The 25,433-nt window shown below is 52.1% G+C and overlaps 1 protein-coding gene across 3 annotated transcripts; it reads right to left on the reverse strand.

Moving 5' to 3' along the window:
• Positions 1 to 5,441: 5,441 nt before the first annotated feature.
• On the reverse strand, positions 5,442 to 25,031 carry MOB3C (MOB kinase activator 3C). Of its 3 annotated transcripts, none has more exons than XM_050712113.1 (6): positions 24,311 to 25,031; positions 23,469 to 23,622; positions 22,962 to 23,018; positions 17,351 to 17,835; positions 10,908 to 11,110; positions 5,442 to 7,059 (listed from the first exon to the last, which is right to left on the reverse strand). In XM_050712113.1, exons 4-6 carry the CDS (start codon positions 17,769 to 17,771, stop codon positions 7,030 to 7,032), a joined length of 654 nt encoding a protein of 217 aa, XP_050568070.1. In that variant the 5' UTR covers positions 17,772 to 17,835; positions 22,962 to 23,018; positions 23,469 to 23,622; positions 24,311 to 25,031; the 3' UTR covers positions 5,442 to 7,029. The 3 variants fall into 3 exon arrangements, with proteins under 3 accessions (XP_050568070.1, XP_035393621.1, XP_035393623.1); XM_035537728.2 differs by having other exon boundaries at positions 24,057 to 24,984; XM_035537730.2 differs by lacking the exons at positions 5,442 to 7,059; positions 10,908 to 11,110; positions 22,962 to 23,018; positions 23,469 to 23,622; positions 24,311 to 25,031 and adding an exon at positions 15,492 to 15,607 and having other exon boundaries at positions 17,351 to 17,771.
• Positions 25,032 to 25,433: the final 402 nt, after the last annotated feature.

Genomic DNA, 25,433 nt, shown 5'->3' on the forward strand with positions numbered 1-25,433 from the left:
ATAGTTTAGCCAGGAGCCTTATTTCCTCCAGCCACTTCCTTACTTCCCCAGAACTGCTGCCCCCCCCCCTATTTTTTTTATGCCAGTGAAAGATCAGTCTCATTTATGGCCTGTACAACTACAGAAAAGGGGCAGCAGTGCAAGAGAAAAGTGCTACTCAGATGTTTTTTCTTCTTTTTTTTAAATAAGTACTATGGAGTGAGGTTTTTAATTTTGCCAGCTTTATTCCTTTTTAGATTTGCTATTTATATCGCCATTAAATATGTTTGATTGGAAAAACAATCAGGTGTTCTTCTCAGCAGAAACACAAGGCAGTAGCTCTGCGCAAGAGCAGCAAGAGAAAAAAGGCTCTCTAATAACAGCAATCTTGCTTTGGCCCTTCTTTCAGTTTTACGGAGAGAAGCACAGATCTGCTTCTCAGGTGTTACCTCTATCTTCCTGAGCCTTTTTATTAGTGCTATTTCCCCCTGTAAGGCTGAGAAGTATCCCTGGCAAAGAAGAGGTTTTTTCCATGTCAACGCAGACTGACATTTTGAAAGGTCATTCCCCATTTGGGTGACATTTCAATCCTCCACTCATTGTAATAAACTAAATAAAAAGATGTAAACTTGGAAATTTAGAGTCTGTACTAAATAAAAAATAAAATCAGGTCCAACATGAACTCCTGTGCGATATTACTCCCTCATTTGCAATATCCTATCTTCTCCATAGAATTTCAAAGGCATGTAGAGATACTAGCTTCACTGGGAGACCTATCCCATTTTATTTTGCATTTGCAGAGAACTAGGAGCTCACATACAATCTGATACCACATTTCAAAAGGGATGGTATCTGCCACATGGCAAGAGCTTGTAGGAAAATGCATGGCAAGAAGATACAGCCTTTCCGACCCCCAGAGGGTGGGAAACCATCTCCAAGATGCCATGTGAGGAGAGCAACCTCTTTTGGTTATACTGACCCAAGACTGTCATCTCTGCTGCCAAATACAGGACCAATAACTTTTTTCACACAAAGCTATTGAGTCCTGCTAGTGTTGGCTGTTGTTAAAATGGCTCAAGAGAAACACCAAATTCAGCTCTATCAGTGAATCGCAGCTTTAATCCATGAGCATCCCAGCACTGTATGGTTTCAAGCTGTTCATGCAGCTTAGTACCCACAACTCTCAAAGTCACAAGCTCAGCAAGTGTAAGGCAAGTTAAGACACGCTACATGCTCGTGCTGCCTTCTCTGTCAAGGTGGCCAGGAGAATACACCACACTTTTAGAAGGCTTCTCACATGGGTTCAAAAGAAACAGCCGAGAAGCAAAAGAGCAGTGCCTCAGACAGCTGAAACCTGAAGGTCCCAGGACAGGATGGAGAGTAATGAAGCTCAATGGCATCTTTGTGGTATCCTCTCACAGGATGAAGGCGTTTTGTTCTCTCCACCACACCAGCATGAAAGAACACATTGTCCTGCAAACAGCAGTAGTATTGAAGCTTCGTTTCCTAAGGATGCAGCCGTGTGTGTGCTTATGCAGTGCTCTGATATCTAAGAGGCAAACCCAGGTGAAGATTTATCCACAGCTAAGCCACTCCTGGCAGCAATTTCCCACCTGGATCTCTGGAGGCCCATCTTGGCTGAGAATGCTCCTCAACCATCTCCATTACGGGAGGGCATTACTAGTCTTCTCTCCCCACTAGCTGATCATCTATTTCCACAACACTTTGAAACCTTTTATCCTTGAGGGAGTCAGGAGTTATGCCTGAACATCTTCCCATGTATTTCCTTGAACAGAATTGAAGAGTAGTCTGGAAGAGTAGCTCAAGTCCCTGCAAGCACATTCACACTCTCAGCATCAAGGACTGTCTATGCTCAGAGAAGATGTCAAACACGTGTAGGTTATTTTCAAATATAATTCATCTGGATTGTAATTCCCATCTGCTGTTTCTTGTCACATCTTTCTCCGCTGGGTTAAAAGGCTCTTAACAAAACACAGCTTTTTATGTCTGTAAAAGTAGGCATCCATTCTCAAAGCAAGATGTATATGTTGAATCCTTGTTTTTTCCGTCCCCTTTGTTACTTGCAAGGTAACCCAGCTGCACAGCACATTTAACTAGCGGACAAGTCTTAAGTTTCAATCTGGCCTGGTATAAAGCTGGAAAAAAAAGGCTTCGGGTTCTCATTTTCTTGTTTTTTAATAGAATAGGCACGGCATTTCTAAGAAATGGTTATGCTTATATTTCAGGGCAAAGTCCTGTGAAAAGTGAAGAAGAAAGCACCTTCTCAAGCAGTGTAATTCATGTATTAACCACAGTAAAATAAGTAGCTCTTCCACATGACTTTTCCTTTTATTTTTAATACCTTTTCAATTACATGTCTGCTTTTTACCCATGCAGCACACAGCAGAGAAGATAAGGAGACATCTATGCTGGCTGTTAGGCAAATAAGAAATAATTACCAAAGCTAGTTTTGATTTAGCCATGTTACAATTGGATCAGAGTAGTATGGCCTATGTTTTACTGCAAAAATGATTTTAAGCCTTGACTAGAATTATCCCTCTCTTATCTGCCCACAGCCAAGCACCTAAATCTATATTTAAGCACCTTCAATCTAGTCTAGTCTGGTTTTCAGGACACGGAGCATGTACCATTCCCTCTGCTGTTCAAGGAAGCTGTACAGGCTCCGTTTCTCTGAAAATTATACTTCTCATTTAAGCGATTAAACCCAGAGAATGGCTTATGCAATCACATTTGCCAGGATCAAACTGCTGTGTCACTCTTTTGTTGTGGACAGCCCTTCTTTACAGGGAAAAAAAAAAAAAGTGCTGTTTCTTTCAGGAAACCTTATGATTCATGTGTAGCATGGTGTAGGTGATGTGAATTAAAATTGTTGGTATGGATGTTTGTGATTGCCAGGGTGAAACTTGCTTTTCCTATAACCAGACCCATGAGGACTACTCACACCTTCACAAGGTGCCAGCCCACTGCCCGATGGGACAGAGGTCCTGAACTGACTCTATTTAATAGGAAGCCAAAATAACATGGGATCTGGAAAATGTATGGTCTGCTGGACACCAACAAGTCAAACTTGCTGGAAACAAGGAGAAAAATGCTCGTCTCCACTCTACAAGCCAATCATTAGATTGTTACTGCATACCCCCAACTCCCCATCTACCCCAGGCCATACAGCTGTGCACTGCACAGTGGCTTTTGAGACACACCGTCTGATGGCCAAAGGGAAATACGGCTGCCAGACGAAAAGGGAAGGGAGATATCAAGCAAATTACAGTGTCTGCAAACTTGCAACACAAGCTGTATTAGACACTTGGGAAGGGTTTACATCGCCACTCATGTTTTTCGTCCGTCACCTCCCTCCTCCCTTGCAGACCTTTCGGAGATGAAGGATGAAGTTACCTGTTTGTTAATAAAACAAATAAAAAAAATAAAGACACGGTGACTAGAAATACCCTGGAAACTCGTGTTTTCACCTCCCCTGCAGTAGCACCGGGCTGGCAGTACTCTTGGCTTCATGCTGCACGCTGTGCTTTTCATCCTCTACAGCTCCTCGCCTTGCTGCCAGACCTAGCAAGAAATCTTTGTAAAAACCCCCTTTACAAATCCTTCCAGTCCATTTCCTAGGCTGTCCAGCCTGGGAGAGCAAGGGGAAGCACAAGCCATGTGCTATCCCGAATGCTAGGCCCCTGAACAGCTGCTGGAGACACGGAGACTTGTGTACATCTCAGCTCTTATTCCCTCCAGTGCATGTAAGCGTGGAGAATCCTGGCACTGCTGGAAAGCTGCAAGATGAGTAAGAGCCAAGGGAGGAAGACCACGAGTGCAGTGCTGGTCCTGGCCTCCAGCCCAGGGTGCCTACAGGGAGTTGTCCTGAGACTGCCAGCTCTTACATACACTCACCTGACAGCCACGTGAACGACGGCAAAACGCTTCCCTCACTCTGTCATTAGGGCATAGCCCAAAGCAGTTGGCAACTGGCCCAGTGGATATAAAATATTAAATGACAAAAGATGGGTCTGTTACAGTATGGCTATTCCCAGCGGGTACAGCTTCGTTAAAGGTAGTAATAAAATAGCTTTCGGAGGGTTTCCCATATGGCAGTGAAGCTTCTCCTTCTAACACAGGCTGAATAATCATGTATGTTGAGGAATCAGGGATCCTCTGCCCTCCAGACCATGCTTCCTTCTCTTTTATTTTTATTTATTTTTATTTTTTTCCCTCAGCCACCTCTACAGGAAGAGACTCTCTCATGTAGGAGACCTCATTTGCTGTTGCTATGATGTTCTACATCAGCGCAGACGTGCAGTAGTCCCCCACGCACCGCTGGCATTTCAGCTCTGACTCAGGGTCTCTTTTCAGCGGGGAGCTGAATGCCACACTCTGGCTTCAAGGTTTTCTCGACACTTGTGAGTCATTTGTCCTTCCCTGACCCGCATGAGGGAATCCAGCTGACCAAGCTGTGCTAACAAAGCCATCAGCTGCCAGAAGGGAAAAACTGCACGCATTCAAGAGAGAGACTCTTGCCTCTAGTTGTGAAACTCTGCTGGAATCAGCATCTCTCCCACCTCCAAGAAAGCCATCCAAGAATGGATCTCGTGTCATTAACCCTCCTTACCCCTTTCTAATCCCCAGTGGCTTCATGGTTACCTCCCAGTGTGGACAGATTTTTAACGCTTTGAAATAACAGCTTCTCCTTGGCTCCTTTTACTCTCTTCCTAAGTCTTCTCTTACAGATTACAAGCTTTCACTCGGAGTATCTCAGACCAGATCACGTCATGGTTGTTATGACCATCCACTCTAGGACCTTCCAGCCCCTTGCATTAACACAGGAGATGCCATTGTGTCCAGCAACCCCCTACCACCACCCCATGTCCCAGCCTCACTGGTGTGGTGGCCATTTCTTCCCTTCTTATGGCCCAGGAACCACATACCTGTGGAAAAAAGCAGTGAGCCAAACTCACTGCTGTGCATCACTGGAAAAATACCTTCAGGTGGTATGCTGATGAAAAAACTGCAAGGGGAGGATGCAGACCAGGAACACTAGCCTATACCAAGCCACTTCCTGAGATGCAGGATGTGGGAAAACACCGAGAGCTGAAATTTTCTACATGATCAGTGGAAAACAGTAGCCAGAGCCACTATAGAGATGTTCAAATACTTAAGAACTTTCATCAGTCCTTTTTCAGCAGACCCCTCATGGCATTTACATCACGCACTAAGGCTCTGCTGCTGGTGGCTGAGCCCCAAACCAGTATTCAGCAGCCAATTACAGAGTTTTCTCCATCATGCACAACTATTTGCAAAGCTGCCAGTTGCTGAGGTCTCAATGTGGCTTTGAGCTTCATCAGTGCTGCAACTCTTGGGGGAAATCCACTCTTCAAGTTATCCTGGGTGCTTTTTCATGATGTCTTACTGCAGAGGAATTAGGGAAGAGTGAAGCACACAAGGCTTGTTCATGTTTCTTTAATTAGTAACAGAACAAAAATGTTTGGACTTTCAATTATTATTTTACAGTGAAAATATTGGAATGATTTATCAGGTCATTTTGTGTCCATTTTGCTCCATTTTATTTCCATGTAAAAATATACATCTGGTACACAAGATTAAAAAAAATAGATTTTCACAACAAAATAAGTGCTCTGAGCGCTAAAAATGCACTTGTGCACTTTAGTGTTGGCTTAAATATTTACATTTTCTAGCCACATCCCCTTCCTCCCCCCAAAATGGGCAAAGCCCTGGTTATAAATATCAGCTGGGTCTGGTGTACAAAACTTTCCCAGAAAAAGGCCAGGAAAGACAAATATAAAAACGCCGTGGCTCAGACAATTTAACTCCCTCAAAATTGTAAAAAAAAAAAAATAATAATAATAATTAAAAAAAAACTTCAACTCATGTCAAAAGAAAATGTCACAGGGAATGCAACGCTAGTTAACAGGCACTGCAAGCAGGGAAGAAGTTTTGAGGTTTGATGCCTTTCAGGGGAATAGGGGCACAGACCAGGTAGCAATGGTATGCTTTCTTTTTCAGGCTAGAGAAACTCTATTCAGAAAGGCTTAAGGGGAACTGATCTTGCATTTTTGGAAGATCAGGGTAGATTAGATGTCTCTTAAAGTCCCTCCCCACCTGTTTTTCTGTGCTATAGGGCTGGACAATGGAAAGACAATTTCTGTAGCCAGCACCTGCTGCTTTGAGACAAGACAACATGTCAGCAAATACTGTTTGTTTTCTGGCACGTTTATTTCCCTCACTTTGTATCACAGTTTCTAAGTATAGAAAATACTTGTGTGGACTGTGCTGATCACAATGGAAAGTCGCCAATTCACTTCCTTTTGTCATGGGGCCACCTTGCTATTAGTTATGAAATCCCCACTGCCAAGCATGAAAAGTTCCTGGGGAAAAAAAAAAAAAAAAAAAAAAAAAGGAAAAAAAAAAGAGAAAAAGGTCCCTTTGGTAAAGCATGGATTAGGTCAGAAGGAGAGACATTCACAGCTCATGATTAAAAACAGGACATTGGCAGCTAACCTCATGAAGTCAGCTGGGATCAGACCTCATCAACTTTGCAGAGCTGATCTCAGATGTTACGACAAACCCACTGCATCTGGGCAAGGCAACAGGCATGATTCAGCCAAGGTCATACCTGCTTGCAGGGCAGGTATCACTAACAAAACATTTGAAGATAATGTAGCTGAGGACAAAACCAGAGGAAAGTTAGCTGAAGAAATGTTATCACACATGGGATTGGTTCTTAGAGACCAGAGTGTGTATCAGTCAACCCAACTTGCCTCATTCTCCAGAAGTCAGTGGCTTTCTAAGACAGTAGCCATAAGACAGACTGGAATCTGTTACAATTTAAAAAATATATATGTTCAGAGATGTTTAGCAAGCTTGGGATTCAGCTCTGGCCTGAAGAGGCTCTTCTGCAGTGTTCATAGTTCAGCTGAGACTCCCAGAGCAAGTCCTTGGGAAGGGGTCCCCCAGCACACTTGTCCCGTCGGGTGCCGAGTGAGCTGGCTGGGTTCGTCTGCTGAGATCGCCTCAGTGGCAAATTCGTTCTGTCATTTCTTTCTGCGTTGAAGGGAAGGGGGGAGAAAAGAGAGAACCATTAAGTGCAAAGACAGCTTACACCATAGTGACAATACAAGGCAGTTTGGCAGGTATCCTGCTGCTGACTCGGCTGGGAGCAGGCAGAGCAGGCGGTGCTGCTCCCAGAGCCTCAGGAGAGTGGTGGCTCTGGCTCCAGGAGGTGACAACAGCTCACCAAAGGACCTGTGGCTTTGGCAAGGGATCCCACACTGTCGTGCAAATGAACTCTAATAGCAGAGGGCCATGGAAAACCTCCTGGCAACTCCTGTCTCCTGCCTTCAGTGCTGTTTGCTTGATGTCCCTCTCAGGGGCCTACTGCTTTGTGGTACCCCTAAGACACAGAAGCAGGGCTCCCCAGTTTCATCAGCTCCTCCATCAGCCACTCAGGCCCAAGCATCCGTAGCCAGAGTCCCCTCCTCTCATTGTCACCACTCTTGTCACTTGCCAAATGCTTCATCTTCAAATCCTAGGCCTGAGCCATCAGCGCTGGACACAGGGAGGGACAAGATGACAAGAGCAAGCTCTGTTTAGGCTAACAGATTGGGGATTTTAGCCAGGATGGCATCATATAGTGCTAGCTGCATTGGGAAGGTTCCCACCTTTCAGCTGGTGGAAGGCTGTAGTTGTCCTTGCCTTAAGGAGTACAATTAATAGCAGGGAAGTCTGTGATTCTCTCTGGCTCACCACATTCACAGTCTGTGAATCTGCACATGCACACAGATCCCCCACACACCCCAGATAAATGTTTTCGCATTTTAAAATGTACTCCCAAAATAGACCTGACTGGTCTGCGGAGAAGGAAGGATGCAGCTGTGAAAAAAAAAACAGAACTAGGAAAGTGGGATGACTTTTGGGTAACCCTGTAAAAGGCCCTTTAGTGATCTAACCGAGGGGGCAGAAGATGCAATCTCTGCTCTTCAGTGCTGTGAGCTTTGTTTTTAAAATCCACTGAGTGAGAGTGGCAAAGAGAGCGTTTCTCTGCAGTCATCACCCCCTGGAAATCCCCAGCGCCCTGCCTTGGTACGTGACCAGCTGGGGCTCTGCCAGTGCTGCTGCCCAGTGCCGTGACCTGCCGCCTCTTCCCTCAAGTGCACAGCTTCCCTCAGCCCCCCCATTTCTCCATTTGGCCTTTGCTAAGAGTGACTCACTGCCTGTCGTTCTGCCTTTGCAAAAGATCTATCTCGTTTTTGGCTCCCACAATTCGCTGCTATGAAATCACTTCCTAAAGAAGCTTGACAAAAGTTTGATTGAGACAGCAAAGGGAAATTCAGGCAGAGGCAGTCTTTGAAACCAAAAACTCCTTCATCCCATAATCTCTGTATTTTTTTTCAAGCTACATGAGCCTAACTGGACATTCTCTGGCTGATGAGATGCTGATTTTTCTTTCCTCGTCATCCTAAATCTCCAAACTGGGACTCCCCAAAAGAAAACCCACATCTGGGAAGCTGCAGCCATAGTACAGCACTCAGACCTGCTGTCCTGCTCCCTCCAAGTGCCTACGTGCTTGGTGGCCCTCCACAGCCACGTGCAGGGAACAGGACTCTCCTCTCCCATGGGATTCGTGTGGGCTAACTGGCCATCAAAGTGCAAGGTGAGGTCAGTTGTCCGGGCTCATGAGGCAGTCAGGAGAGACTCAGCCTCTCGAGGACAGTTCATCTTATCCTGACTGAGAGATGACCACCTTTCTGCAGCCCTTGAGATCTTGCAAAAACAAGACCCTGCCCTCTTCGCCTAAGCTGAAGGCAGATGCAACGCGCTGTCTGTCCTCGCCTGTGTGTCAAACCAGCTGAGGAGTCCTTCAAGATTGAAAAACACCCAGGGGCAAGGCGACAGCTGTGGTGCAGCCCGGTGAGAAGGAGAAGGAGCAAAGCAAGCCACTGGAGAGAGAGATTTGCAATGGGAAAGTGGGCTGGGGCCAAGTGGGAAGTACTGCAGAGGTTGGTGTTGGGATCTGTGCATCCTCACCGTGCTGCTGCGCTGCAACCAGACCAGTGCAAGCACCAGCCCCTGCACACCCAAAGAACTGGGTGGCCTGGTCGGGTGTCCGGGAACTCCTTCACACAACCCAGTGAAGAGACTGCCTGATATTGTGCCTTGGGGGGAAGGAATTGTTACAGAAGCCTGATTTTGTCCCCTTTGGTCTCCTGGTGTTTTCTGGCCATCCAAGTGCAGCAGTAAGTGCACTTTTTCCCTGCGTGCAGCAGAGAGAAGTGTCCTAACCCACTGAGAGTTTGGGACCAATGCCCAGTTTCAGCTTCCCTGGGGTAACAGGGTGATCAGAAGGACTGCTTTCAGTCCTCGAAAGTTGCCCATAAGCTGCAGGAACTTGTCCCTCTGTCCCCAACACAGCACTGCATCCAGGGCACAGCCATCCTCTGGCTGCAGGTCACTCGCTCACGCCTACAGCCAGTTATCGCCTGGGGGAAGGAGGTCTCCTGGGTGCCTGAGCTTCCCGCAGGGCTTGGGTACCAGCAACACTTACCAGGCAATGGGCACACCAAGAAACAAGACAGACCAGGGAGAAATGCGCCTCATTTCCTTGTAGTTTAACCCTGGTTGCATCACGCTGGAAAATCTATTCATCTTCGATTCATCCAGACCCATAAATCATCCCATGCTGCATGTGAGTCACTGGCATTGAAAGGCTATTTAGCAATGTCAGCCTCTTGCTTTGGCTATTAATGCTAATTATTTACATTAGGCAGCATCACTCAAAGGAGATGACACCATTACGGGCTGTGTATCAATGCTAACGAAGTTTGTCATGAGGAGTGCTGGGGAGGAAGAAGGACACGGGACCCAGTGACACTGAGCTGCCATTTTCTGGAGCCGAGGGCCATTTGATAATATAGATCAAAATCAAATGACACCAAGTAATTAATGTGGATGCTGTTGTCATTCAGGTCTCCCCTGGTTGGATCATGATCCCCTCTCCCAAATCGAAATTAGAGCAGAAGAGGTGAATTGACTGAGACAAAAGAAAGCAGAAAAGGAGTTAAAGTGCTTGGAAGGCAGGGGCACCCCTGGTGCTCCTAAACAAGCAGTTCATGTTGTGACTTTTCTTAGCCCTTTGGTCTCTCTGGAATTGGATGCACTTGGTCTTCCCTGGCTCTCCAGTGCTGGATTCAGCCTTTTCTGCAGCCTGTCCTTTATCACTGTGTGCTGACTACTGGGCTCCCTATTAATTCTTCTCCCCATCGCGACACATCCTCTCTAGGTCAGCCCACACTTGACTTTGCCTGTGACACACCTGCTTCTGTTACAAAACTATGCACATCTTCTGGTTTATGTGCCGGGCCTGTCTAGCTCTTCCTCTGGTGCCCCAGCTCTGCTTTTTCCAAGGTCTCTGCCTGGCTAAGTGCTTCCCAGGGGAGGCTGCAGCAGATCCTGGAGCTCCAGCAAGGCCTCTCTCGTTTGGCCTGGATAGCTGCTGTCTGGAGCTGCGTGCCCTGCCGGGGCTCACCTTCCTCCAGCCTCGTTGTAATTCGCACTCGGAGCTCAGGCAAGGACCTTACACCCCAACAGGAACACTCAAGACTGTGGAGAGGAGATCTGGGCTCAGATCTGACCCTAGAAAACCACGTGCACACAAGTGCCTGGCAACACTTTGGTGTGCAAATTTCGTTAGAGCTACCAAGACTATAGAGGGACACCCTGTTGTGGTGGTGCAGAGACAAAAACCGTAGGTGTGCTTCTGGGGTAGGGTGGCTGAAAGAGCCCAGAGAGTGTGGCTGCAGGGGGCAGAGCCCAGCCCCCCGAATTTACCAGGGCTGCATCCAACCCACACCGCCCTCACCCCCTCTGCTTCCCTGTCCCTGGGGCATCCTTACCAAAGGCTCCAGCTCCCGATGGTCGACCAGGCTGAACTCCCTGATGAAGTAGTAAAAGTGCTTGTAGCAGGTGTTGACGTGAGCCTCGGCACCCATGTTGATGATGCTGTCAAAGTGATGGATGTAGACATGGACAAAGACACGGAAGAGGCGGGTGAGGATCTTAGTGCAAACCTGCTGGAACTGCTTGGGGAAGGGGACACCTGCAAAGCAGAAGCAAGTTGGAAGCCATTTGACCATTTCTGGAAAAAAAACAAACAAACAAACAGGAAAACAAAACAAAACAACAACAGCTAGAGTGTAAGTGTTGCTGCCATGCTTAACAGGCAGCCACGGGTGAAAGACTCCCTTGGCCAATGTCAAGGTGGCAGCTCCAGCAGGGCAGTGTGCCATCCAGCTTTCTCCCTTGCCCAATTTCCTCATTGCCCAACTAGCAATTTTCTGCAGGCATATTCTGGCAATCTGGGGAGTTTCCCTAGGAGAGAAAATTTCTCATCCAATGTCAGAGGCCACATCTTTCCCTGTCTGGATCGCTCTGTCCTGCCCTTTCCATACAAACCTGAGCAAACCCAGCACAGCACAGATGTCTTTACCCGGGTCTACGAACAGAACAAAACCTCCTCTCAGCAGGACAGAAACCTTCCCTGCTCCTCAGAACCAAAACCATGGGTTGTGCTGTCTTTCTTCCTCCACACGCCCTCAAACATCACTTCTGATGCATCAACAGAAACAGGTGGGGTTCCAGCTTTCCTCCTGAGCCTTGTTTCAAACAATTGTGTCATTAAATCAGGAACAGAAATGCCCGTCTTGGCAATCCCTATGTAGTCATGTCATTGCGCCTGTATGATGCTCCCTACTGAGTCATCCAGGAACTGGACCCACCACACTTTACTCTATGCTTTTAGCCTTGTCCGGCACAAGGACACAATTTCTTACTCTACGTTTCCACCCTTGCCTAAACACACTAATATCACAGTGAAAAATCTCAGAGGTATAACAGGGTCCGTGTCAGCAAGCAAATCTCTAAAGGAAACCTGGCTTTTGAAACCCCTGCAAATATTTTTTTGGAAGGTGGAAAATGAAACAATTATGATTTGTTTTCTTGACGGGTCTTCCTCTCCCCTGAGCAACTCAATGCAAATCTGCAACAAGCAAAATAAAATCCTCCCTTCCCGCAGCTGTACCTACCTCCTCCCTTAGCTTCTTACTAATACAGCACTTAACCTCTTAAAAATCTTTCCACATAATCTCTGCTCAACAGTGGCCAGCTCAGGCATGACGTTGTGGATAGCATCAGCAAATCTCTCGGCTAAAAAAAAATAAAAATGGTAATTTGAGTCTTCCTCATCAGCCCCGCTGGGCAATTAACTTGTTTTTCCTACTGGCTCCTGGCAGTTTTGTTTGCCAGCAGCAGTGCCGTGCCCCTCTCCTCCAGGGGTGGCAAATGTAAAGGATCTGTTCGTGCCTGGAGCCTGGTTTATCGATGGCCAGGGTCCCAGCACTCGGGGCAGAAAGGGACTTTTTGGTCAGGACCAGCATCACCCTCAGCCCAGCCCCGCTTTGCTTCACGCAGGGGGCAGAAGTTGGGAGCTCAGGCCATGGGTGGGTGGCTCGGCTGCCTCCTGAGGGGGACACACGTCTCGGCACAGCCTCACCTGGACGTGGAGAGGCGCTCTGAGACTGGCTCACGGCCACTGCCCTGCGTAAACGTCAGCATCCTGCGGCAGTGCAAACCCAGCAGGGTCTTTGGCATCACCCATTAGGATGCTAATAGGTCCTGTAGGGCTTTCTTGGAGAGATGCTTCCATCTGGCAAGGTACCCGCGGGCCTTCCCCATGCCACCAGCATGGGGATCTGCTTCTGCCCTCACCCCGTGACCGTGGACCTCTCCCTGCCTGCTGTCTGCTGAGGCAGGGACCAGGGAGCAGACCTCTGGGCTTCCCTGCTGTCAGGAAGGGTGCCGTGCTTTAGCAAAGGCTTCACTGGGGCTTTTTGCACTGAATGAGAATTTGCTAAGCAAATAAAAGCCCTAATCACCCAGCTGGGGCCAGAGACAAGCCATTAGGGTGGCCCCTACGGAGCACCTTTGAGGAACCAGTCAAGAAATATTTATTTTAATAAAGAAAAATCCATCAGAGGGAGTAATTTCCGATGAATGCAGATTCCCAGAACCCAGCTGGGAAATACAGGCTGTTCTGAACAGTGTCTGTGGTCCTGATACTGCTGTTGGAGGATCCACCTCCAGAGCTGGTGGGTGGTGGTGAGTGGCTTTCCTCTGCCTTTGTCCTGAGGTTAGCCAGGAACCGTCTTGTCCTACAAACCAGCTGCCAGCAACGTCTTCGTGCACATGCTGAAGAGAGCTGGAGGGGCAGACGCATCCAGCTACGACCTGGGTTCTTCAAAAGCATCTCTTGCATCAGGGAACAGAGGTTCTGCATAAATCTTGTGGCTGACAGCAACTCTGGGAGCTGCTGAGCTATCATGCTCCGAATGATGCCTGGAGAGATAGCATCGGGCTGCCAAGAGCTCTAGGTACCCTTCTGGGCTGCCCCGCCGCTGTGGTTTCCCATGAGCCCAGCAGCACCATCAGCTCCTGGGACGTGAAGCTGGGCTGCTCTTCCTTGTGTCCATCACAAGGTGTCAGTGTGAGGCTGTCCTCTCCGGGCACGGCCAGGCTGCCGTGGTGGCTGGCTGTCACCTGTGGACTTCAGCAGGTCACCTCTCACCCCACCACGTCGTGACACCACCGCCTGCTGTGGTCCTTTGGGTCCAGGAATTTTGAGTATCTGGTTCTGGCTTCTCCTCCCCACATCCCCCCCTCTTGCTCGCACGCACCAGCATGTCAGGATGTCAGGAAAAGCATTTACACGCGACACCAGCTCTTCTCCTCCGGCTGCGATCCCAGCCACCACCCAGACACTGACCCGCCAGCCAGCGGCCAGTATCATCGCCTCTCCCAAGCAGAAACGGTCCTAGCAGGAGCTGAGCGGGGAAATGGAAAGCATCACGAGCGCTGGAAGGCAGGACGAGGGCTGTAAATCCAGCAGCAGGTACGATTTCATCGCTGCGGCGCAGCCGGGGCGCTGGCGAGCGGTGTGACTCACCGCCCTGCCACGAATCAGCGTCTTCAGTTATCCTTGGATGTTTTCCTTGAAACCCCACGATGTGATTCAATGCTCCGAGGAGTCTGTTTTCCACCCTCTGCGCTGATTGCTTCAAAACGTAAGGAAGCCATGTGGGACCGCGAGGAAAAGGAAATGAAACCGAGAGGTAACAAAGCGCCTGCGCTTACAGGAAGGGGAGGCGGATGGGTCTTGGATCCTTCCTGCCATCTCTCCCGTCCCCAGCCCTTGTGCACCAGCCAATTTCATTTTTTCATGATGAATCAGTAATGTGAAACTATTTTGCTTCTTGGCAGTCGTACTTTTTCCTCTCCAAAAGCAGTAATTCAATGAACTACGTGATGAATTATCGTTGTTAATATTATTGCTAAAATCCATTTTGGCCGCTGGATGGTTCGGTGATTCATCTTTTCCTAAAAATAAGTCCTTAAAGCTCCTTTGAAACTAACAGCACGATGGCAGCTGCAAGCTGCTGTGGCATTAATTTTGGAAGAAAGAAGGCAGAAAATAAAAGGCAAATTATGTAAAAAATAGCTAGCTGAGAAAACTGCAACAATTAGCTGAATTCTGAACATTTTTCTCCTGTTGTTACGGGGAGAAAGGACGGGATAATTATGCATCAAGTTTTCTCTGCTTTTTGTCATTGTTTTGGGAATAAGCTTGAATGGCAGGGTTGAGCTTGGAAGAGCTTTCCAAGAACAGCTCCAGGGCCTCCTGTGAGCGATGCTCCTGGCAGCCGCGGGCAGAGGGCGCGGGCGCTGCCGCCGCTGCTTTTGGTCCAAACCCCACGTCCACACTGCTTTAAGAACAGAGACGTTTCAGCACACGGGGCAGTGTGGGCATGGGACAGGTGGCCCTGCAAACCCTCCGAGTTCGGGTTTTCACCCTGGGCAGGCTCTTGGTGAAACACAAAATGCGATTTCCCCAGCTCTCAGCAGGCACCGCGGGGCAGAGCGATGACCAGGAGGAGCCGATATTTTCCCGGTGGTAATTCGCTCATGAAGAAATCTACCGACATAATTTTACCAGCTGGTAAAAATAAGCCTGTAGAATCACTTATTCTAATCCCTGCATGGGAACAATGCTTATTCGGCATTTAAATGTTTTTTCTTTTTTTTTTCCAGGTCAGCTATGTTGGTTGGGAGAACGGAAACAGAGCACTAAGCGCGTGTTAACTGATACGGGTCGTCTGGGAGAGCTGTAGGTGATTTATAGCAGCCAGGCTCACCCCAGCCAGGAAACTGTCTCATCGTGACCGGCGGACAGACAGGTTTCCTTCCAGAGGGAGGATTTATACAGCAAAGCCTTTCAGTGGGACTGAGCCCTGCGGGTAGATTTCCCTGTGGTTGGGGAAGATGCAGCATCTCCTCCACCCTCACCGTCTCCTCCAATTTCCAAGCCCAGGACGAAGGAGTCCCCCACTCTGACCCACGAAGAGCCTCTCCCCTAGCTGCCAGTACAGCCATGATCCAGCCCCGCTGAATCACGCGCCGCTTCGGGTTTTGTAGCTTTTGTTGGGCAGGGGTGCTGAGGTTAGCCACAGGCATCGTTAGCAAGTTTGGGTAACACTTGCTGTTTCTGGAAAAAAAAAAATAAAAGTCTGCTTTGTCTGCAGTCAGGTGGCCATAGCTGGGAAATCCTTGTCCTGGGACAGCTGCCTTACAGATGGCATGGATGGACCCGGATGGAAAGCTGCCGTGTACTTGGGGTACTGTCCCCAAGCCCCGTGTCCCTCCCCGCTGCATGCCACCATAAAGCGGGAGTTCAGCCGAGGTCAGGTGCCTGTCCTCTGGCACGGGGCTCCAGCACCACCCCAGCACGCTGTGCTCAGCTGGGCTTCAGGTGATGGAGAGGGAGAAGGAGACCCCCAAAGGACAGTTGTAGCACCCTAACTGCAGGCAGAGCCCGTGCAGCTGGGTCAGACCGGGCGCCCCATCCCACGAGGCTGAAATTAAGATTTTGGCAGGCCAAGCCTCCGCATGCTGCCTCTCTCCTGCTTGCACAGAGCTGTCACCCCTCCAAGCCTCATAGCCCAGAGGGGCAGAGGCTTTCCCCAGAAAAGCAGCAGCACGTGCCTAGATGCTCCAGTACAGCCAAACGGGGCTGTGAGAATTACTGGCAGCCAGAAATCCCACACGGACCATTTTCTTTAATGTCTCCAGGGCTTTTTCAGCATATTAATAAAAATCCTAAGCCCAACTGCAGTGGTTTCATCCAGCTCCGTTGGCTGTGCTGTTTGGGGAAACAGACTTGCAAAGCCCTGCATTTCCCCCTAAGATCCCTAAAGCTTCCTTTCCATTTTTTCTGGAAAGCAACCTCTCCTGGGCAGCAACTGAGACTCTGGCAGCCAGATCCAGTGCGAATGACCCAGTGAAATAATAGATCCTGTGGGACAAAGCAGAACAGAAAAGTTCAGTGGGAAGGGACCTACAAAGATCATCGCGTCCAACTGCCTGACCACTTCAGGGCTAACCAAAAGCTGAAGCATATTATTAAAGACATTATCCAAGTGCCTCTTGAACACTGACAGGGCAAGAGTTTATTTATAGGCTCTTTCTGCTCCTTGAAAATGGCAGGAAACAGCCAGAGCAGCCCCGTAACGAAGGGGAGAGGTAGCTGTCCTTCACCAGCACCCAGCGGCCAGCACACCAGCTCCAGCCCCTGCACATCTCCCCAAACAACGAGAAAGCAGCTCGGCAGCAAGGCCAGTATCAGCTGCCAAACACAGCAGGTCAGCAGCAGAGGGGTTATTTCGCATGCTGCTTTTGCCTTTGGCAGCTGCTGCAAGGTCTTAAGGCCAAAGTTTTTGCAGGGATGCATCGTATGCAGGGGTTTAGCTGCTGGAAAGGCCAGATCCCTTAGCTGCGCAGCAAGATGAGATGTATCCTCAGGGCTGGGATGAATTAGCAGAGGTGGAAAGGAGCTGAGAAGTGACGCAGCAAGGCAGGACAAAGGCCAGACCTTGGGAGCGTGAACCTACTTAGAAAACCAGAAAGAACTGGAGCTGGTCCATCAAGACAAAACGGACAAGGTGGTGCAGGGAGCGGCTGACCAGCTCCAAGCAGCCTCGCTGCTCAGCTCCTTGAGGACGGGTGAGGGAGCAGACAACCTACCAGCCCTCATTTCTCAGAACTGCAGAATAGATGGAAAAAACATAAAAGCACAGAAGAAGAGAATATTTTTTCCACAACCCCTGTGAACAGAGCGAGGAACCCCAAGCTCTCTCAAAGTTCAGCAACACCTGGAGGTTTGCGGTGATGGTTTGGGAACCCGCACTGGTTACAGGCAGAGCCCTTCTGTGAAGAACCACGGCACACTCACCTATCCTGGTGGGGAAGATGTCCTCGTTGTTGATGAGCATCTCGATCCAGTCCATCAGCATACACATGTACTGCGGGGCCGACAGCTTGGTCGGCTTCTTGTATTTGCTATCGTCCTGCCACCTGTACTCGTACTTGAGCCCGCCCGACATGATGGGGCAGCTCCTCTCCGTGCAGTACTCCGACATGGTGCCGTAGATGAGGTTGATGCGGTTGAAGAAGTCCACCACGTGCACGGCGATCCAGTCGTTGATGCTCTCGCCGGGAGGCAGCTGCACCACCGTCTTCAGGTCCAGCCCGGACTTGAGGGAGGCCTGGGCTTTCTTGTAGAGCTCGAAGCGCTGGGTGCCGGGCTCAAACTTCTTGCGGGGGCGAAACGTTTTGTCTTTGTTGAAGACTTGCTTGAGACACAGTGCCATCATGGGCTGGGCCGGCCAGGGTGAGGGCAGCGGAGTCAAAGCCAGGGATCTTCAGGGATGGAGGTTTCTGGGAGGAGAAGGACACAGATTTTGGTTATGCACAGAGCCGTGCGTGTGTGCACCTTGCAGGGACGAGCTAGCACCGGGATGCTGCTGGCCCCACAACAGCAGCAGTGAGGAGCCAGCCAGCCTCTTATCTCCGGGCCTTTATCTGTAAATATTGCAATCAAACAAAAAATGTGATATCAGCGGTGTTCACCAGCCCCAGCAGCCCCAACCTGGCATCTTTTATCCCATCCTGGCAAAGGAGACGTGCCTCTTTCCCAGGGGTTTCTCAGCTCACAAAAATAGCTCCCTGTGGACAACGCTGCGACTGCAGCTGGCTGCTGGTTCACACAGCCCCAGCACCCGGCTCAACGGGAAGAGGGGGGATTTTTGTTGTTGTTCAGCCCCGTGTGTTTGTTCGGAAGAACAAAACCCGCATCCGAAGAAGGGAAACAAACGGCAGCCGAGCGCGCCGGTGCCAGGATGCGGCCGTTCCGGCGCACAATGCGCGCGGGAGCTGGTGCTCCCACAGCTCCCCATGCTTCTCCAGCCTCGCAGCACCCCGGGGACAGGGGACGAGGTCTGGAAGTCACCACTCTGAGCTCATCCCTTCCTGCCGGCCTGGGGTTGCCAGCACGGAGCAGGTCTGCAGCGTTTCCCTTTTTTCCTTCCTGAAGCTCTGCTGGAAATCCTGTCTGCTCCGGAGTGTCCTGGACGGGCTGAAAAGCACTCGTGGGTCTGCCTGGAGTTCCCTGCGCTCCTCTCCAGGGTTGTTAACAGGAGGCTCCAGCATGCTAAATGGTTTGCTGGGGCTTGGGGAGGAAAAAATCCCCAGATGGCCTCCCCCAGAGAGGAGGAGGTGGAGAAAGAGTTAAAAATATAAATATGTTCACGGAAAGGGGAAGTGACTTACCCAAAGTCACGAGCAGGAGGGAATGGTGTCCAAGCAAGGCTTGGATGCACATTCATCATTAAAAAGACATCTTTTAGCCAAAAGCTTGCTGTATAAACTCAATGTTTTGTAAACTCAGTCCCAAGCCACAGGCAAATCCTATTTAACCCAGCAGAGATCAGCCATCTGTCTTGCAAGGGACGCCCTGTGCTCCACACAGAGCCCACCCTGGGGACATCCCTGCGTGCAGGATCTGCCCTGCAGGGGTTTCTACACCGCAGGCACACGGCTGCAAGGGGAAAGCCCTGCTGTGGGTGCCACCGGTGCTGCGGAGGCTGGTGGGGACGAGCTGCAGCCTTTCCCACGCATGCAGCGATGCTCTGCCACCATCACAGAGCTTGCGGCACGCTGGCACCAAGCCCCGCCATACCCTGCTGTACCCAGTCCTGAAACTTGTGTTTTTAGATGATTTTTGCCCCACGCCATCATGCAACGGCTTAATAATACCAGGGTGTCTGCAGGTGATTTTCCCCCACACAGGCCCCATGCCCAATTTAAAAAAAAAAAAAACAACAGGGCAAGAACCCTGCTCAGCACCTGCTGGGGGTTTTCCTGCTGTGCATCTGTTGGAGATGGGCAGCAATGAGGGAGCACTACGCACCGCTGCCCAAGCGCTGGGAGCAGCCCCCTTCCCGACCTCGCAGGCAGCTGGGCACAGCTGGGTAACGCGGGCGGGTTCGCTCAGGATCCTTGCCAGCATCGCTACTGAATTACCGAGTCATTAAAAGGCCTCGTGAATCCTCACCGGAATCAGGGAGAAAAGTGTTCTCCAGAAATCCGATTTAACACAAAGCCAACAGCACATCCTGGGATTTACGACTGAAAGGAGCAGGGAGAGGCGCCGGGCCAAGAGCCGGCTTCTTTCCCAACCTCGCTCCAAGGCTTCCACTGCTCGGCGGGCAGGAAAAGACACGAGAGGCACAGGGAGGGAGCTGAGGGGAGGCCAGGGCCGGGGCTTTAAACACCCAGTACGGCCCTTCAGTGGGGACAGTGGGGAAACAAGCAGTTTGTTGGAAGTGGCCGTGGACTCATGTTGTCAGCGGTGCTTGCAGGGCCAGGTTTTCCCAGTCTCTGCCTTCAACCTGGAGCAGCGGAGCGCGAGGCAGCGCGAACGGGATGTCCGCTTGGGGAGATCCTAAAGCCATGCCCCAGCAGGCTGAGGCAGCGGCTCCCCGCAACATGACGGTGCGCATCCCGCTGCCGCCGGTGCCCAGGGGGCCTGGCGTGGTGCCGGGCAGCCCACAGTTCCCACGCGCAAAATCAAAGCTTCCCCCCGGGCACCCCGGGCACGGCTGCGTCCCCGCTTGGCTGCCCTGCGATTCCCACAGCAGGGCGGTGCCGGCACCCGCGGCCGCATGTCCCGTCCTGAAGCATCTGCAAATCCTCCAGAGCAAGATGCTCGGGGTTTCGGTGGTGGACCCGTGCCCCCCAAGTCCCCGCCGCTGCGTGCCCGCCGTGGCGCTGCAGCATCCTCGGTGCTCGCCCCATCTGCCTGCCCGAAATGGCCTCGTTTTTTGCAGGGGCTGGTTTTACACCCAGCAAAACCCTTCCGCTGCTCCAAAGGCTGCTGGTTTCAGTCGTGCCCCGATTTTACCGGCAGCAGGAGAGAAACCTGTGGGGTTTAGCGAGAGCCAAGTCGGTGCAGGGTTAAGCTGCAGGGGTGCGGCAGGGCCGCGGGGCTGCAGCAGGCTGGGACGTGCAAAAACCTGGTTTCCTAGAGGGCTGGCAGGGCCAGAGGAGAAAGGAAATGAACTGGATGGGGGGAAGCAAGTTCAGGGTCAGGATCAGCCCTTAGTTTTGGATTTGGGGAGGATACTTTTTTTCTTTTTTTTTTTTTTCTTTAAATCACTTGAAAACCACAGAAGAGCACTGCCAGACAAAGGCTTTGTTTTAAATTAAGAACAACACTGAACGGTCTGTTTAGAAACTGGCAAAACAAAAGGGGGAAAAAAAAAGCAAAACAGAAGGGAGGGGAGCTTCCTCTGCCCACCGCAAACAATCCCGTGCTCCGAGCAAGGCCACCAGTGCAGGCCGGCATCTCTGACCCCAAACCAGCTCAAATCCCAAAACCCCCAGGGGGGAGCAGTCGGGACAGCGCCGCTCTCTGGGCTGACAGACGAGGACTGGGCTCTGGTGGGGACGGTGCCGTGCTCCCTGCCTCAATTTCCCCACTTTCAAAACACATTTCCCTTCCCTCCCGTTATATTTAGGGCTGTAAAGTCAAAGGCTTGGCTTCGGGGAGGGGGAAAGCTCTTTGCGAGTGCCCCTGGGACGCAGTAATGCTTATTTCTGACCTGGGTTGGTAATAACAAGGAGGAGGAAGGCGCCGACAGCGGCACCTCCAGCTGGCAGCGGGCCTGGTGCCTGCGCCAGCCCTGGATGCGGCCCGAGACGCTTACACACGCACACAGGCATCCGAAACCGCAGGGCCGCTCGGCAGCAGCCTCCAAGAGGCCCTGAGCCGACCGAGCCCCACATAGCAGGGCTCCCATAAAACCTGCCGGCTCCACGTTCCCCCTCTGCTTCCCCTGGTGGATTTTGGCGTTAGGCCGCTCCGGTGCTGGCTTCTCCTCCCCTGCTGACGGGGATTCCCTTCTCCCCTTCCCAACAGCACAAAAATTCCCCTCCTGCCACTTCCCCGCGTGCCGGGGCTGGCCTTGGCCCAGACACCAGCCTGAGCCCCCAGATGGCCTCCAGACGGCCGGTCTGACCAGCTGCCTGCTGGCAGAAGGGCTCCGCTGGCTTATCGCTGCTCATGGCTGGGTTACTGTCTGCATCCTGACCCCACAGCTCTCTGTGAGCACCGGAGAAGCCCTGTTGCAAAGCTCAACCTGTCCTGGAGCACCTGCAGCTGGGGTTTCTCTGTGGTGAACTTGGAGGTGCACCAGAAAGGCCCCAAAGGCCAAGCTGCCTCCCCCGAGCATCCCTCTCCCTGCAGGCAGCTCAGACCCCATCCAGCTAGGGGCCAAGGGCAGGCGGTGCTCCCCAAGGAGGTTCTGCAGCTTTCCCCATGGCCACGTCTGGTTTTAAAGGAGGGGGAGTGCTGGAGGAAGGTGCTGGGGGCACGGCCTCAGGCCTCTGGCCCCGCTCCCTCTCCCTGGGCTTCCTGCTGGAGCCAAGCCCCAGCTGGGCCGTCCGTGAGAAACGGGGTTATTGGCTGCCGATCCCAAATATAACCCAAACGCTGGAAAATTCCAGGAAACGAGCCAAGACAAGATGCCGGGAAGGGGATCGAGGGCCAGCACGCCAGACAGCAGGGCTGTGGAGAGCCGGGGGCTGGAGGCAGTGTCCCACCAGCCCCAAACACCAGGCACAGCTCCTGGTGCTGCTGAGCCCTGTGAGAGGCATGAGCATCATTTGGGGCAGTCCCCAGCACCCATTTTTGAAGGGACCAACTCCCAAAGGCAGCAGGGCTCTGCTCTCTGTGCTGGTACTTCCCTCAGCTCTGCTGACACTCGGAAATCCCCACCTCGTGAAAACCAATGTGGTTTCCAGGAACAGAACCACTTACACCTCTGCTCGCCCCCAGACCAGCCTCACTGTTCCCTCTGTGTTCCCGACCCCAGAAAACCAAAGCCCCATCTCTCTGTGCTGCAGGTGGCACATCCACTGCTGTTTGGGGGTACCTCACTCCTGGGGCTGGGTCTTGCTGTGGGCACCAGTGACTTGCTCGGAGCCCTGCAGATAGGCTCCCTGCAGCACCCAGGGGCAATCCCCCCACCATCAGAGCCACAATCCCAAACGCCAGGAACTCCCGTGGGACACAAGCCAGCGGCTGGAAGCGCATCCTCACCGCTCGCTCTGCCCCAGCTGCCCCTGCCCTCCCTCGGACACGGACAAAGCCACCTCCAGGACGGTCCCCACCGGGCTGCAGGGTGACCACCCACACCGTGGGCTCCCCCCGTGCCCCGCACACCTCCAGGCTCCTGCACGGCTCCCCAGCCCAGCACCCTCCCACACCCCAGGCACAGGATCCCTCGGTATTCACACACACACAGCCCAGCTGAGACACCGGCAGCGTGGGGAAGAGTCTCCGCAGGCTCCCGTGTCCCAGCCAGGCGGGGGGGGGGGGGGGTCTCGTTTCTCCCCAGCGTTTGCCCAACCTGCCTTGGAAGCACCCCAGGAGCATCCTCGGGGTTGTGGGGGACACAGCAGCGGGACGTTGGTGCTGCTCCTTTCCCCAGCCCAGCACTCACCTCATCCCCGGCACGCCCAGCCGCCAGCACACGATCCCGCTGCGCTTGCTGCTCTTACTAGGGAAAAAAAATAAAAAAAAAATAAAAAATAAATAAATAAACTGTATCAAAACAAAAGCCCAGCACCCGCCGGGATGCCCCACGGCGGGAGGAGCGGCCGCACGCCGACGTTGGCCGAGCTTTCGTGTCAGAAAGCGGGGCCGAGGGTTTTTGTGCCGCCGCTGATGTCACATCCTGACCCTGCCGAGCCGCAGCTGTCCCCGGGCCCCGCGGCCCCCCCCGGCACGCCGAGCAGCGCACACGCGTGCACACACGTCCACGCACGTGTGCACACACACGCGGGCGCATCCCTCCCTGCTTTGCACCCCCAAAATCCGCCAAAGGGGAAAGCGCCAGGACGAGCTGGGCGCCTCCCAGGAAAAAAATAAAAAAATAAAAAGAAAGAGAAAGGAAAGAAGCAGCAGAAACAAAAGGCAAAAAAAGCCTTTGGCTTCAGACAAGACTTACTTTTGTTGGTTTAAGAGATGGGGCAAGTTAGGAAGCGCGTTGAGATGTTTCCGTGCCGCTCGAGCCAGCGCAGTGGGCACTGCGGGAGCAGCGTGGGACGGCTTGGCACGGCCAGGGCTGCGGGAGGAGCACGGCTGGCTTCGGCTCCGGCTGCCTGGACGGGGATATAAAACACCCAGCACATGTCCTGCGTGAAGCCGGCGGGTGTTTGAGCGGGGCAGGAGGCAGCTGAGCGGTGCTGGTGTCCCAGCTCCCTGTCCCGGCTCCCCCCGTCCTCCCCGGGGAGCAGCGCTGGGTCCCCGCTGAGATGCAGGTTTGGCAGGTGCTCTCAAATTGTATTTTCAATTACATTTTCAATGTACTACAGCAATTGGGTTTTTTGTTTGTTTGTTTGCTGTTCTTTTTTTTTTTCTTTACTTTTTTTTTTTTTTGGGGGGGGGGGAATGGCACTAATAGGGTTTCTCCCCGCTCTGGGATGCTCCTGCCGATGCTGCTGACATAAGATGGGAGGATCCTGGCGCTGTGGATGTTTTCATGAAGGGGGAGGGTTTAGGATGGGGGCTTTGCCTGCTGCTCCTGGGGATTTACCTTCTGATCCCATGCAGAGCATGCACGTGGCAGGATGCATCTCTGTGGGATCCAGCCTCCTTCGCCGTGGCTTCACAGACTTGGGTGATGCCAGGGTTTGCCCTGGAGCCACGAGGTTCAGAGACAGTCCTTAAAAATAAAGTCACCTACCGGGTGGTGGCACATGTCCCTGATCAGCCAGCAGGGACGTGGCTGAAGGGCACACTGTGGCCAGGTGATGGGGTGGGGACACACCGAGGACATGCAGGACTCACCTGTGCTTGGGATCTGGCCCCAGCTGGGTCCACGGAGCTGGCAGCCATTGCAAAGCGAGGCTGCTGAGGTGTTGCAGCTGCAGCATGTTTGTGCAGAAAAGGTAAAATCAGGAGGTGAGACAACCTGCACACTTAGAACCGGGGTTGGAGGGAACCATGGGGCACCACAGCCTTGCAAAGGGGAAAATATAACCCCCAATGATTAAACCCAAAACAAGAGAGCTGTCAGATCCGTCTGTCCGGCTTGCTTGCGATTGTCAGCTCATCCAATACACCAGCCACAACCCCAAAAGCTCTGCTCTGCGTTTGTGCCCTCTCCAGTACCCGTGCGATGCTTTATGGAGGCAGGGCCAGTGCTCTTGTGGTCAGGGCCAGTGGTTTGGGGTTAAAGTGACACCATCAAAATCAGCTGGGCAGGCTCCTCCTGGTAGCTGGTGAACCAGCCCTGCCTCTTGCTTCAGTGGGTTCAGGCGATGGCAAAATCTCTTTTTTTTTTTCCTTTTGCTGAGCGCCATGGGGTGCATTTTCCCCCAGTGGGGTGGGGTGAGCTGGCAGGGACAAACCCTCCTGCCTGGCAGAGCCGCCAGCACTTGGGGACACGTCCCCGGCACCACATGCTCTCTGTCCCCCGCTGCAGCAGGAGTCCTGGCAGGGTTTCTGCCACGCAGCTCTCCTCCTCCCCAGCGAACCGGCAGGCACTGAGTCCATGCTTGTCCCCAAATGATGCAGGAAACCCCAAAACATCCTGGGACCTCGTGACCGGGAGGCTGGGGCAGACAGCTCCCGGCAGCTTGTGCCCAGCCAGGAGGAACCTTTCAAATAAAATGCTGGCAAGTGTGCTCAAATCTAAAGCGGAGGGGCTTGGATGGATAGCAAAGACCCCGGAGGGAACCCATGGTGAAAGCAGCCAGCCCGTGCGAGGCCGCTGGTTTCGGAAGCCCCCCAGAGCAGGGAGGCAGCGGAGCCACGCGCGGCCCCAGCTGCGGCTTGGGGCAGGACGGGGCCGTGTCGCTGCGAGGAGGGCATTTGTCCGCCCCGGAGGAAGGAAGAGGGTGTTCTGGTCCAGCTCCTGAAGGCAGGTGCATGGCTGAGGTTATCGGGGAGGGGAAGGAAGCGGGGAAGG

The sequence above is a fragment of the Cygnus atratus genome, chromosome 8 (genome assembly GCF_013377495.2).
Source record: "Cygnus atratus isolate AKBS03 ecotype Queensland, Australia chromosome 8, CAtr_DNAZoo_HiC_assembly, whole genome shotgun sequence".
NCBI lineage: Eukaryota > Metazoa > Chordata > Aves > Anseriformes > Anatidae > Cygnus > Cygnus atratus.